The sequence below is a fragment of the Centruroides sculpturatus genome, unplaced genomic scaffold (assembly GCF_000671375.1).
Source record: "Centruroides sculpturatus isolate CEXI.00-Female unplaced genomic scaffold, Cexi_2.0 scaffold241, whole genome shotgun sequence".
NCBI classification, from domain to species: Eukaryota; Metazoa; Arthropoda; class Arachnida; order Scorpiones; family Buthidae; genus Centruroides; species Centruroides sculpturatus.
Window position 1 is genome coordinate 130,538 of NW_019384409.1, and position 15,760 is coordinate 146,297.

The 15,760-nt window shown below is 32.1% G+C and overlaps 1 protein-coding gene across 1 annotated transcript in view; it reads left to right on the forward strand.

The window, feature by feature from the left end:
- Positions 1-12,363, forward strand: part of LOC111618986 — a 140,704-nt gene extending 128,341 nt beyond the window's left edge. The window contains exons 18-22 of the mRNA XM_023360615.1: positions 8,251-8,453; positions 9,436-9,587; positions 10,577-10,685; positions 10,805-10,962; positions 11,415-12,363. Of these exons, the coding sequence (XP_023216383.1) occupies positions 8,251-8,453; positions 9,436-9,587; positions 10,577-10,685; positions 10,805-10,962; positions 11,415-11,619 (827 nt within the window). The 3' untranslated portion in view covers positions 11,620-12,363. The remainder of the gene's footprint in view (positions 1-8,250; positions 8,454-9,435; positions 9,588-10,576; positions 10,686-10,804; positions 10,963-11,414) is intronic.
- The last annotated feature ends 3,397 nt before the right edge of the window (positions 12,364-15,760 follow it).

Here is a 15,760-nt window from a genome sequence, read left to right on the forward strand (position 1 = left end):
AGTTTATGTAGCTCATCCTTTGTGTTTGTTCAGCCTTCCTTCAACCTCTAAACTTAATATTATTACAGTAGTTCATTATGATCTGTACCTATGGGACCAGATTATAACAAACTCCTACTGTAATAATATAAAATTTTTGAAATAACAGTGAGAATAGAAAATTTTTTTACAAATTATTCAGAAATGTGTGCTTAATTACCATATTAATGCAGTGATTATTAAAGTTACTGTTTCTTTTGTAAAAAAAAAATTCTAAATCACTTATATTCCCTATAGTTCTTTTGGAATGTATTTTATTACAATATAGTTAAGATTTTATCATTATTTCTTGATAGTAAACAATTATATTTCAAACTAAAGTTTTTACTTTAGTTTGAAACATAATTGTTAAATATAATATCACCTAGATATTTATCCCTAAATGAAATCAAATTTTATTGATGTATGACTACAGTGCAGCATACACAATGATTACTTCATTAACAATATTACATTAAGTTAACATATTGAGTGTTTTTAAAGCTATATTGTATTGGAACTAGTACATACACTATTGAGTTCATACGGAATTTGTATTTGATAATAAAAAGTATTAATGAATTTCTTCTGAATCCACTAGAAGTACCTCCCCATTGTTTAAGAAACACTATTATCTATGTAAAGAAGCTTTTGAGCCACAGTATCTGTTAACTTTGTAAAATTCTAAATTAAAATGTTTTGAATATAATAAATTAAAGCATTAATTTTATTGATATTAATTTTTATTAAATAGTTCTAACTATAAATCTTTCAATTAACTGAAGTTTCAAAATACAGTATTTAAAATTTTGTATATGTTAATTTTCTCATGAATTTATTCTGAAGTTATATGTATTTGACTAAGTGCAAAATGATTTCCAAAAAAGTAGTGGGATTACTTGATTGATTCCAAACAATAATTTAATTTTTAGAATTTGTTTAATTAATATAAATTCTCAAATTTATAATGTTTTTACTCAATATTGCTAATTAATTAAAAATATTAACAATAAATGTGGCCACAAGCTACTTACATAAAATTATTAATATATTCTTGTATGTAATGTAATTCTGTATACAGCATATAAAATTTATTTTAATGTACTTGTTGTTCATTTGTAATGTGCTGCCACCTATCTCTTAAATATTGAACTAAAATTTTTCCATTAAATGTATAACATATTAATGTTGTAATTACTTTAATAATAATGGACAATTCATTGGAAATATCAAATCATAATTTTTTTTTAAATCCAAATAATTTATTAGAATTATTGTGTCTTAAAACATTTGACTTTACAGAACATTATATAAATATTTGAAATTTACTTTTTTACAATGAGCAGTGATTACTCTGTTCTGGAACCATCGGGAAGAACTAATTTTAAGGTGAATTTATTAAATCTGGAACTATTAAATCTTCCAGATTTAATAGTTCCAGATTTAATTATAGTTGACACATTATATTTTTAATAAATATTTTTATGTAATAAATTTATTAAAAAGTTGTGTATATATTATATTTATATTTCTTATAGAAGAAATTAATTTGTTAGTAAATAAAATAGTGGAAAGTTATGCTCCAACATTTTTTAAATCATTGAAAGTTGCACAACCTGAGGAAACATGCCTTGATTGCAAAACTGTTTGTTTGATTTTTCTAAGAAGTATAATATTAGAACATTAGTTGGTTACTCCCCTTTATTTTTAACGTAAACTTGATTTTGATATTCTTTTATGTATTTATGTATTTATTTTTAAATATAACTTAATACAGCTTGCTTTATTGAATAATTTTGATACTAAAGTACCTGAGTATTAATCTTGATGAAGTAATGAAATATTACATTATTATTATTTTATCTTCCATTCTTCTTAGTTTAAATACAAATAAAATTAGTATAGTAACTATTTTAATCATAACCATGATATATACAATTTCTAAACAGTTTATACTAATTTGCTATAATATAAAATGATTCTAAACAAACATGATTCTTAAAATATGCATTCTTTAAATAAATATATTTTTATTTTTATTGGGCTGCAATTTGAAAAAACTGTAGACCTATAATTTCCCACTGTCTTCCATTTGTTCGTTGGTGTGTCTCTCTTTAATCTCGAGAACGGAGTTAGATAGATGGAAGACGAGACCATATATGGAAACCTTATAGGCAAGAGGTCCCGATTAACTATATAATAATTTCCAATGCAAACTGGAAGTCACGTTATATCAATTCATAAATTTCCCCTGAAATATGTTAGATAGATGACCGGCATGACTCTATTGTTCAAGGAAAAGTACGATGTACTGTACAGGGGAAGTCACCTACTAATTTGTGGTGGAGAGCGTATATTTTAAATTAAAAATTGCAGCCCGGCATTGTGACACTGTCACAATAAATAATTGCTCGTTTATTGTAAATACGAAAATCAATTGAAATATGCTACTTTGAACTATAAAATTAATAACACAGAAATATTTTATCAGTTAGTAAATATATATTTGATATAAAATCTAGATATTATTATGGTTAATAATTGAACTAATAGATTTATTGTTATATGTTAAAGATAATGAAGCCCGACTTTTTGATTACATTAATTCTTTAGTTTTTAACTTTCTAAATCAATATAAAAAATTATAATAAATAAAAAAAAACGAATAATATATCATTTTTCATTATTTAATTCGTGTTGTATTGATTTAAGTTTTTTGTTTTAAATATTAGATATGTAAATAGATTAAGGGAAAGTCCAAAGCACATTTTATTAATATTTGTTTTTCTGCTTTTATTTATAAGTGTATTTTGTAATAATTACATAGAGCAGTTCAGGAAAAAAAATTGTTTTTCTCTCGTTAAAATTTAAATGGACTAATTAGTGGGACTGGCCGAAAGTCCATTAAATAACAGAATATTTTTAAAAACATATACAGTAATACCCCGAACTTTCGCGATAGGTGGGACCGAGCGATAACCGCGTAAGTCGGGGTATAATTTCCCAATTTGTGCAAAATCCAAGTGGAATGTATGTAAGCTAATAAATGTTCTCGTTAATCTTATCTCGTCTTTTGATTCGTTTACGGTTACAAGAAATCACCACATAGAATCTCTCAAGTCTCCGTAGATATAACAAACACAGAAATAAATAGCTACAATTTATTTTGTGTTATGTGTCGATTCCGCGCGACACGTCCGAACATGTAAGCTGAACAATAGTGTGGGGGGAGTGAGTAATCAAGAGTTGCATGGTGCTCAAACAAAAGACGAATCGACGAGATTTGAAAATCACGTAAGTCGGGGTAGCGTAAGTCGAGATATTACTGTATTAATAATGAACTTGAAGTCTGCAAGATAGGTCAAAATGTTATGATGTATAAGTATGAATAAAATAATATAATTAGAGTTGTAAATTTAATACAAATATACTTTATTACACATACGTAGAATATTATTACAATGAAAGGTGTTATTTTAAAGGAATTTATCTATAAATTATCTGTGAAACTACACCCGTTTTAGATATCCCACAGTGTCCATAATATGTTGTCAAGATGTTCATAGTGCATTTGTAAAGCTGTTGATAGCTAAGTGTACTGTTTTAAACATTTTGATTGTTAATAGTTTATAATTTTAACGTTTTGTAAGTCTGAGTCTTGTAATAAATTCTTTAGGATAATGTTTGCCTTATATTAAATTTCATCTAACTGAAGAGGGTCATTTACACCAGGGGTCGAAATGCATTTTAGGAGATATATAAGACATTAATAGTTTCATGTGTGTGATAATCCTTTTATTGTAATAATATTTTACGTATTTAATACATACATCTTAAAGGAATTAAAGGCTTATTGTTAATTGTAAAGTTGAGGTGCTCCTCCTTTTCAAAGCATTATCATAAGTTTTAATAATAGTTTTGTTTAACAATTAATTTTTTATCATTAAATATAGTACTAGTTTATTTTATATGTTAAGCAATAAGTCTCTACGATGTTAAGGAAAAAATTCTTTACAAACATGTGAGAGTGCAATTTCTATAGTGTATATCCACCTTATCGTTTTCCACGTTATCGAAGAAAACATAAGCTAACTCGGGCGACCTTTACCCTCTATTTTCCGAGTTAGCGGGGTTTACGAAATAAATACATTATTCAATAATAATAGAAAAGGAAGATTATTACTATTAAATCCAAGAAAAACTTTTTTGTCCAAGACGATTTTGTTTTAAAATGATACTCTACATACTGTAAGAAACATTTCAGTTCGTGTGTTCATTCAATATACGATGCGATAGCCTTCTCTGCAAAAAATGCAGTTTGCCAGAAATTGTTTTTTATATAAAAATACATTTCTGGAGTCAGCTATTTTTTTTAATAACTCGACTGTTAAGGTAAAATGTCAATATAGTTAGACCGTATAACGTAAAAGTTAGTGTGGATAGTTTTATCCATGTCAATGTATGAAAAAAAGTGTTTTAATTTTTTTTAAGAGTTCAAACTGTGTTGTCTGTGTGTGTATAGGTATATATATCATTTTCAGTTTGATTTTGAAAATTGTTACTTTTGTTGTCTTTTCAATTGTTTTTATTCCTATTTATATCAAATAGCAATATCCTTTAATTAGTAAATATTGGAAAAAACAAGATTGTTTAATGTTAAAAATTAAAAATAATTAGGATATGTAATTTCGAAAAATGTGAAATGACTTTGAATGTGAGAAATTAATCGAATGCTTAAATATGAAAGGTGACTATAATATAAAATTTCATTATCTTCTATTTGGATAATAATTCTGTTTTAACAAATAGAAATTTAAGTTTTTTTAAAGAAAAATTTATTATTTCAGTGCAATTATATTTAAAAATTGCACAGATATTTATGGATTATTTCTAATTTAAATTAAAGTTTTTAAATCATAAAAACATATTCCATTTTTAGATAGATTTTTATTATTTATTCGGCGAATTTTCTGTTAGGTAATCCATATAAACTTATTGTTTTGTAGACGAATAAAATAAAATTTAGGAATTATATATCTGAGTATTCTCGAAAATTTTGTTAATAATTCTAAATTAATAAGACTGATTACTTAGATGTATATATATTGAATTATTTTATGAATAAATATGAATATAAAATTGATTACTTAGATGTATATATATATCCTATATATTTGTATAAAATCACTTATGAAGAAAACATTAATTAGGACTCTTCGTTTCGTTATAAATCATTTTTATTAATGATTTAATGTACTGTAAGTTATAATTGAATGAATTTAGCATCTATTTACGAATATTTTATTTATGTATTACACAATATATTATTTTTATAGGCCTATATATGCTATTCTAAATTTACATTTAAATAAAAAAAAATTCATTTCTACATTGTCATCGTTAATTATATTTTCATTCTTTTGATAGAGATGCTCAGCTTGAAAGATTGGGTTTGGGTTTGATTATGACATTATTACTAAGTTTTCGCAATATTTATTGAAATTTTATTTTAAAATTATTAATTTATTTTTAAATAGTGGATTAATGAAAGCGCCCTTTTATACAAATATCCATTTTTAATACAATATTTTATTTTCAAAGATGCAAACAATTTAAATGAAATAAAAATATATTCTTAAAATTCTCATTATAATTAGCATGTAGATTATAATTTCATGAAATTGAGAAAAGCGTTAATTAGAAAAAAATGATGTAAAGTTAGTCGTCCTGTTTGATATTGAACAGAATCTTAGTTTTACAAAAGAATTCTTTTGATACTGTAGTAGAGGAAAAATTTAACCTAGGGTATACTGTAATTCAATATAAATTGGAAAGTAATTGTCTTTATCTAAACTGATTATCGTAAATAATTATCTTAATTATTTAATTGAATTCTCTAGTCGAAATTTCATTATACTCTTCTGGTTTTAATCATTATTAGAATTTATTTGCATTTTTAATGTTAATTTCATGCAGTGGTTAAAAATATCGAGAAAACTACTACTCGTAATAAATTTTATAAGACTTTCGGAATACTACATATTATATTATAATTAACAGTTCTAACAAATTTTATAGTATTTCTGTGATGCTCACGATATCTAATAAGTGCCGTATTATGTTGTAGATGTACTGTTTAGAACTTTAGAACAACATTATTGAAATAATCCAGCAATACGAAGGAATTTTATTTGTGCAGAAAATGCCTGCTTCAAATCTATATTTTTATTTTAAAATATCAATAATTTATAAGTATCAATTACATTCCAAAACAGTTCGAGCTACTTGGGGCTTTTTCCGAAATTTTCTACTTAACTAATTTTTAATTGAAATTTACTATTATATAATTAATTTCATTGTTTATTCTTGTGTACTGTACAGTACATCTTAAAATCGCTCTTGACTCTTACAGTGAGATCCTTTAGGTGGGACTACAATATTGAAATTAGTTGGTCTATTATGGTTTTCGTTTAAAGCAACTTTAAAAGGCAATTAAATTCGGAATGAAAAATGTTTAAATGCGTATTATTGCATTGAAAACATAGCAGTTTTTTTTAAACAGAAAATTACTGCAAATTTCATTAAAACGCAAAATTAACTGAAAATTTTTTTTATACTCTAAAGATAAAGAAAACGTATCTGTTCCGAATAAATTTTTTTTAGTAAATAATGGTTTAAAGCCCGTTGGTATTTTAATTATATTTATTTAGCATATTATTAACGAACTTTAATAGGGTTCATCAATAACGCTATTGTTTAGTTATTATCTGCACCTATCTCCAAATGCTAGTGAAAACGTGTAGTAATGCAAATTCGCTTGCTCGTGCTGTTATGCAAATAATCGGAGAAAATATATAAATAGCTATGCAATTTTTCACTGGTTCTGTTTGATGTAAGTTATCACGTACAGAAGATTCGAACCAATTGTGTTGTCCGTGTAGAACTCCAAGAGTACTGTACAAGTTCTATAATTTGCTTATGCAACGCGTGATGCTTCTTCGATCAATGGTGTAGGTAGGAAATAAGTCCTTTAAAAATAAATTTGTCTTGATTTAATCGGAAAGCGCAGACAAATTATATATTACATCCATGGCCGTCGAGAGGGAGCTGAAGATTATTTTTCCTGGGCCTGTAGAAAAGTTAGGAGCTCGTGATTCCTATCCAGTTATTTTTACTAACAGAAAATAGTCTTTAAGGCCTTTTTTTCTATTAGTGAAGAAACATTCTACGTACTTCATTTATTCAAAAAGGCCCTGGGTTCCATACAAGCTGTGGATGGCCCTGTTTACATTAAATTATAAAGCATTAAACTTTACGTAAAATCAAAATTTCAAACTCTAAATCTTAAAATTGATTGTATTAAATTCAACATATGATTGTATTAGTTTTAAAACAATTTTGAGGATTTTTTAAAATATAGAACTTTATTTACAAAAAAAAAAAAAAATGTATACTAGTGTCATTTTTCATTCAATCATAGCGAATCGCGAATCTCCTTTCAATCTGCCATTAATTTTAATGAAGAGCGCACACCCTCTTGATAGTGATATCTATGCATGTTATGATGTTTTTCGTGTATAAACTTATTTCTAAGAGTGTTTTGTTATTTTTATTTCTTGAATTGTTCCTTCGTTTCATTGTTCTTGCCAGGTTAATGTAATTAGTCAATAGAAAATTATTCGTTAGATCCGTTAGAAAAAATTATTCATGCCATTAGCACTATCAAGCTACGAATTCTTTGCTTCATTCATACATATTTAATTATTCGCAACGTATATAAGTTATTTATTGTTCAAGTTTAGAGTTAATAATTTATGCCACCTGTAATATTTTCTTTAATTAAATATATAACAAAATAATACGTAAAGAAATCTTGAAAAATGAAAGTAATTGTTGTGAATATAGTTTTAATTAATAAAAGCAATCATAGAACCATGCTTAAATTCTATTGAATATTTAGACTTTGATTCTAAGATAATTATTTTCAATATTTATCAAAATAACTATTGTTGCGCAGTTGTAAAAGCTTATCTAATAAGTTTTGATTTATTTTAGTAGATTGCAGTAAATAAAATCTAGCAATTGAACATTATTCATGAAGAATCGAGATAAATGAATTTATAATTGTAACTAAAACTTTAGAGTTTACAGAAAGTTAACCTAAACGAATTAATACTTTCAGATTTCACTCTTCCGTCTTCGATTTATTCATATAGTAAATTTATCTTTCAGACTTAATCGAAGAATGGAAATCTCTGCAACAGTCGGTGGCTTCGAAACAGAAAAGTAATTGTGCTCGACAGTTGTCTGCTGAATATGTGGCCATTCAAAAATCATTAAACGAATTAGCCGAGAAGATATCCCAGTTAACTACTACCCCTTTTCAGCGTAATACTACCCTCGATATATTACAAGAGCGAATAGCTGCACTACAGGTGAGATTCTTGCTCAATATTTTTCCCCATCATCTCACTACGATGTAAATTCTAGTCTGGCTGCCATGCCAACCCAAAAGTAAATATTTGTATAGAGTTTTCGTTAGATTTTGGTATTCCGACCGGTCCACGCGAGGTAATTGTAGAATCGAGCCGGACCGTAGTGTGTCCAAAGCACCCCGAAGCGAGATAAGGCTGGAAAAGAGGCCAGTGACAAATTCACTTAGGGAATCTCCCCTCTCTTCTACCGTCCGATGTTTGACCTGTCATCACATCCCTGAGGCAACGCATGAATTTTCCATGGCGATTCTGTGGACAACTCAGGTGCGAAGTCTACGATCATGTCCGGTTATTTTAAGTCATATTTTTATGATTTGCTTCCTCTGTCTGTCTGTCTGTCTCTGTTTTTTGCACGATTTTGGAATGTTAAATGCCTCTTCAATAAATATTAATTTCGGAAAATTAAAATGGATCGTGCAACAAAAGTTTTGCAGGCAAAAAAAAATCGAAAACATCCCTCTTATTGCCCTTGGCTTGCTTACAGAAAATTGGCATTAATACCCGGGTTAATATACGAAGTTCTTATAATTATTATTATTTATTAAGTGGGGCGTCGATAAATTTAAATGGCTCTTCCAAGATTTGGGCGGAGAATCATCGATCACAATATACAGGATTAAGTTGGACAACTAACTGGGATATATGGGTTAGGGTTCTAAATATGTATGAGTTCTTATTGACCAGTTCTGAAAAGCGCATCCTGCTAATTTTTCCCCCTTCTCTTCCGCCGTTTAGGATGTTTTGGGCGGAGCGGTTTGTTGCGAAATCCTGCTTATTATTGAAAACATAATGCCGTAGTTTAAATAAGCTTTGACATTATGCAAGTAACACCTTGTTATTTTGCATTACTATAGTATTAAGTGTCTTTGGTAACGGACGAAATGACTAACATCACAAATGAAAGAATTTTTTTTCTTAACAGATGTCACGTTCGACACTTCAGGAGACTAAAGACTCTCTGTTAGAGGTTAGCAAACGCATCGTTCGATTAATGTCTGAGGCGGACCTTATGACTTGTCCACTTAAGGAACATTTCAACAAACTGTACCAAAGATGGGAAGATATCTACGAAGAGTAAGTTTTTGTTTTTTCTAATCTGAATATCCTGAAAAGTTTCTTCATCTATTGGCATTGGTAGGAGGTAATTGTCTAGAGGGAAGGTTTGCCTTTTTTTCGATAAAGGGTAAGGGGTCCGGTGCGTTATTTAATGAGAATTTTCTTTACGGCAGGTGAGATGCGGGCCTCCCCTCCCCTCACTCTTGCGGCTTATTGTACTGTCCCCTGTTTCTCCCTCTTGTCTGTGTTCGGTCATAAATCGTCGCTCGCCGTTAAAGTCATCGGTCCCATCAAGAATTGATGACTTGGACAGATTAGGGGAAAAGATCCCGTGCGGAGAGGGGTGAACAGTACCAGTAGGTGGCTTTACTTTTTATGTGTAGGACGTTGAACCCGCACTCTCCACTGTGTACGCGTGTTTTTATAGGATTAAATTCAGTTTCGTATCCGAAAAAATTCATTTTAATCCTCTGTTTAGTACGTAATCCTTTAAATCATTTTAGAAAAGTAAAAAGTTAGGTTTTTGTTAGAAAAGACGATAAAAATGAAAGTAATGCCATCTTCGACGTCCGCGAGATAGCCTCTGAAAGTTAAATGATTTGGGTTGTTTTATTATTATTACTATTACTATATAATTGTAATTATCTACGATTCGTCTCTATTCGACTACATACATCTATACACATTTTTTATTCTTAGTTGGATGGGATGGTTATTGGTTTTTCCTCACTTCTCTCCCTAGCATGTTTGAGATCAGCAGGGACACATCTGGACCCCTGCCAGGTCCGTCGACATTCGTCATTCATCAAATGACGTCAGACGGCCTTTATAATGAAGCTATTAATATTCACACCAGTTGGATATTCATCCGTCCGACTCTCCATAAGTCATCGATGTCGATTTAAGCGAGATTGATTAAAATACTTCGCCGTCAAAATTTTACCGGACTAGTTTAAGAGTTTGTCGCTAGATGGCGTATTTTGCTCACCCTGGTCTTTTTGTTGCAGGAATGGAACACACTTGACCGACCTGCAACAGTTGTATCAGAAATGGAATAATTGCGATGTATTGTGTCAACAATTACAGAAAACCTTGGAAGCCACACGATCTTCTGAGGTATAAACTTCTGAATAAATTAAGCTGCGGTCCGATGTCAAATCGTGACCTTTCCGAGTTAATAAATTAAACGAATAAATGTAGATAAATGTGGGTCACGAGCTTTTGTTATTCCCTAGGTGAATAAGGAGATAGTAGAATCGGCAGAGAAACAGTTGGATAAATTGAGGACGATGCTGGCAGAAGTTAAAGATTTATTGGGTACCGGTGAACCATGGAAGAAATTAGCAGAACGTGTGGCTGATCTTCAATCTAAAATATACGTCAGAGATGTCAGGTAAGGAAACGGTTCGACCAGTTCCCGGTGTTGTCGCCTCCAACGGGTCGAAGGATCGCATCCAACATGACAATTGTCAGCGATTAGCATGATGTGGCCATTTGAAAGCTCGACGGCAAGTTCGATGCCAATGGGTCGTGCACCGAGGGATTTTCGGGTCCCCCGTTCCTTTATCAGTCGCGTAAACGCGCTATAAGTCAAGTGGGGGAGTCTGGCCCACGAATCGAAATTGCCTCATTGCTTCTATCGTCTCGCGATCTTAATGGATGCCGACGCCTACTCATCCCAGAAACTGGTGACGGAATCTGTACATTTTGTTGCTTTTCGGCTAATTGCTAATGAATGAATGTAGTCGTAAAACCCTTATGTTATTTCCCTCGGCGGATTAAATGTTATCTCTTACCTCCGAGCTTATCTTACTCTCTCACCTTTTGTGTAATTTCTCTTTTCAGTTGTGCACCGGTTCACACGGAACAGCCCGGACCCACTAAGAGATTTTGGAGGATTATACGATTTGCAATTCCCATCCAGTTGGCCCTGGTGTTGTTGTATTGTTTAGCCTGTCTACTGGAGCCACGATGTTGCGATTTGGTCAACAATCTCAACTTCTCCCTGACTCCTCATTTGCGTTACGTTCGTGGACCTCCACCCGTATGAAAGAGCCCGATGCCGACTAGAAAGTCGGCTTACCGAACCCGTTCGTGCGTCTTGCAATGCGTGCGTGCGTTGGCATTGCGAGGAACCTGCGCAGCAAGAAGTATTAATCCAAAAACTCCCGTTCCCGTGTCGGTGCGTGCGTGCCTGTATGCGTTCGTTGCGTTATTATCGGACCAGTTTCCCCTATGATTTTCTCATCGCTTAATTTTCATAATCATTCCTTAATTTTAGGGAACATAACCTTTTTTTATATAACTTTTTTTAATCGTATGTTTCTTTATCCGAGAAGAGGACCCTTTAACCGTCTCGTCCGATTATTTGCGTTTTGTTGCGAGATATACGCAGTATTTAAACGGGACCCATGGACGAGTATTATTTCTTTGATTGTCTTCAGTTAATCGTATATCGTTAGTCAGTCCTGTGGTCAAAGCGTTTAGATGTACGTTATGCGCACGATGATATATTTTGGGGTAAGGTGTGATCACCGAGATCAGGAGGAAATTTGAACACGTATTGGCTGTCTTACCATTACCACTTCGTGTGTCACGTTTTACGTATCACGTCAGCACGTTAGACGTTAGTTTAGGATTTTAATAATCCTGTGACACTGCCTTCCATCATGTATGTAGTGGTCGAATGGAAGTAGCCCTTTCTTGACAATTACGTCAAGTTTTAATTCATCAATTAGTTGATTATGATTATTAATTAAAACAATTAATCAATAAAAGTCAAATTGAAATTTTACCAGTTGTTCTGTTTTTTATTTATTTAAAAATAAAACTTGTGCTATTGGTCATGTGAGTTTGCATACTGCAGTCGACTTCAATCTTCGGTGTCTGGATATATGCAAATAATTACTTTTCTTTATCGTAGCGCTACGAGTTTCGATTTTCCGAAACAATTGAGTTTTATCTTTTGAAGGAAATCATGAACTTGATACTCAATCTCCCAAGTAACTCTAGATTGACTCAATTACATCAATCGTTTGTCAGGAAATTGGTAGAGAACCTGTTTGATTTGAAACACGAAAGAAAGAGATTGGATCTGATCTCTCTCTCTCTCCCTTTTTTCCTTCGCGTCCGTTTTTTTGAAGCGTGTGACAAAATGGCTTCCAGGCGGTCAGACCAGTAGCGCCTCCCGCCACCAGAGCTCGATGCACTCGAATCGGACCAGGTGGTGTGTTTGAAACAATTAGGGAGTGGCCAAAGGGAAGCGACTAGGCAGGTGACTGCACCTAAATGCACTGCTTCGCATGCCACTCATGTGCACAGATGCATGGCCACGGGTGACGCCTTCTCCCTAAATGATTTCCCGGTTATCGGACGAAATGTATTGACGGACCAGCTGGCCATTCTTACCCTCCCACGGGGTCTATCCCCTCTGGCCACTATCCAGTCTAGCATTGTCGCCATAACACCAATAAATCCATTACGCTTTTACCATTATAAAAAAAAAAATCTCACTTAAGAATCGATCTGTTCGATAAATCTATTGGTCTCTGGTATCGATAATATTCTATTCTCAGGCGGAGTTGATCCCACTCGTGATTTTTTAATTTGTTTATCTGGTGGCACTCGGAAGGTACGTAAATTTAACTTCATTAGGATTATCCTTTTTGAATTTAAATCTTACATTAATTGTTCGTCTTTTAAATTTGCGATGTATCTCAAAACTAGAAAAAAAAAAGCATTATAGATTCGTGAATTTCTAAGTTTAAAATTAGAAAATATCTTTTAAGTCACCTTTTTGAAAGAGAGATTCGAATGATCGAGTGTATATATCTGCAAATTGCATAGAGCATCAAAAAATAGATGAAAAAATAGAAAATTTGGATCGAGTTTATCGTTTATACATTGGAAAAGTTTCCATTAACTTTATGAACGTGAAAGGAATTTTATTATTTCAAATGATTTATTAGAATTATCTTCCTCGCATATTTTGGATGTTTTGTTATGAATAGTTAAAAAATTTTTCTAATGGATTCAATATCGTAAAACGTGAGTAAGTTAAAAACTTGCCGTGACGCCTTGTCCGGTAGCACCTCGTAATTTTCAGGAATCCAAACAAAAGCGAGCGTAGAGCTAATATCGGAAGTGTTTGGATTTTTTCGCTTTTCGAGAAACGCTCCTAAAATTTCTATAGTGTTTCTGTCGGTTTTAAAATTTAAGTCGGACCAGACTTGTTGCCTAAATTACGAGCAGACATAAGGCCGACAAAAAGGCCATTCTTCTATCATAAAAAGTACATATCAGTTTCCAAACAACACAAAATCCTCTCTAACGATTTTGTTGACGGCATATTCCGAGACAGTACACCAATGTAATTTTTAAAGTCGCTTCGGAAGTTCGTAGCTGGAGGGGGGACGAAACTAGAAATTCCAGTGGTATATAGAGAGCCATTAGACCGACTCTACATTGGTAGGGGGGTGGAAACAACAACGACTTTAAGGCCACTTCAAAAGAAGAACCACTGTGAATTGGTTGTCAGTGGGGCGAAGTAACTACAGTCTACCCAAGAAGTAATGTTACATCCAATTCGATACAGGACCACTCAGATACTTACTGCTCCCAGGGTTGGGAAACCTACGTGACGGAAATATCAGGCGGAAAAGGTCGGAAATCGTGATCGGAAAACCGTTCCCGATATTCCGATCACGTGGTAGGGCTTCAGTTTCCAACGAATCTCCCGTTCTTAAAATTGGTATCGGCTGTAAAAACGGTCTTCTCTTATATACTTCTCCACCCCCTTCCGATCTCCGGGTAGACGTAATCGACTCCTTTGCAAATGGCGCTCGAACCCAAAGAGATAAAAATGGCACTCTTGTAGTAAATGCAGTTTATCAGAGTTTCGAGTATCGTATGTCTCGTCCGTGATTTTTTTTTCTTTTCTTTTAGCATTTTTCTGTGAATATTTTTTCATTAAAATTACTCTCCGTGAGTACAGATTTCATTAATCTCTAGCGGTGGTAATCGCTTGACCGCGGTACCTTACTGCACTTGACGAATGGATACTGCCCGACTTATGTTATTAGCGTTCAAATTAAACTCAATAATCCATCATATTCAAACATTTTTTTAATGTAGACAATTAATTATGTTTTTCAATAGCGTATCGACTTCGTTATCAAAAACCTGTTTCTGTACACGATATCGAACATAAATCACGTGATTCTCTTTTGTTGACTCCTCTTGCTCTTTAAAATAAAAAAATTTTAGGAGTTTAGCTTTCTCTATATTGCTAATCACTTTAAATCTCGAATCAATTATATATATTTAAGGAGAGCTAAAACGTGTTTTAACGAATGTTTTCATTCGTCTTTTAGATTCCGTAACATTGGAAATTCATATAATTACCTAACGCCGTATAGAGTTTTTATGGCCGGTGCTATAAGGCCGGACGTACCCTTCAGTGGCGGTAGCTGCGAGTTATTAATTTGTTAAGCGTCTTTATAAAAGATTGTATCCGGTCAACGACATTTAAGAGGCGGAGATGAAGACGGAAAGATCTAAATCAATGTTGACTGCAGAAACATATCGACGTTAATTAAAGATTGCACGTCTAGCGGGCTTGAACCGAGCATAAATCATATCCATCCTAGTCTTTCCTAATACGGAAATTGATCTTTTGAATTCTTGTTTCTGAATCACTAGATAATCTCGACAGAGAGATTTATTAAAGTCTATTGACAGCAAATTTTAATTTCGAGAAACCGGAATCGCTTTTGTGATCTGGAATCCATTCTATAATCGAAACTACCTGAATTCGTTCAGGTGTATGTTCTCGTAGCATTATTATTTTGTATGAAAATTCGGAATTTTTTTTTTATTTACTGTATTCTCCATACCTGAGGGTAAACTTAAAAGTTCACGGTGTAACGATTACCACTTATCTACTAAGATAATGAAGAGTGGCGATGTCGAGAATCTGAATTTGTAAAAACTTAACAGAAGTGTGATTTGAAATTAAAATTTTATTGTTGCTTTTATACAGTTTTAAAGATTTTAATCTCTAACAATAGCGGAGAAAAAAATGCAGAGGCTCCCCCGCACAAACGTTACGTAGCATGATGATGATTCCATATATAGATAGGTCACAAGAAGAGTAGTAAAAATGGAGGTGGGAGCGCCCGTAAGATTAGCCT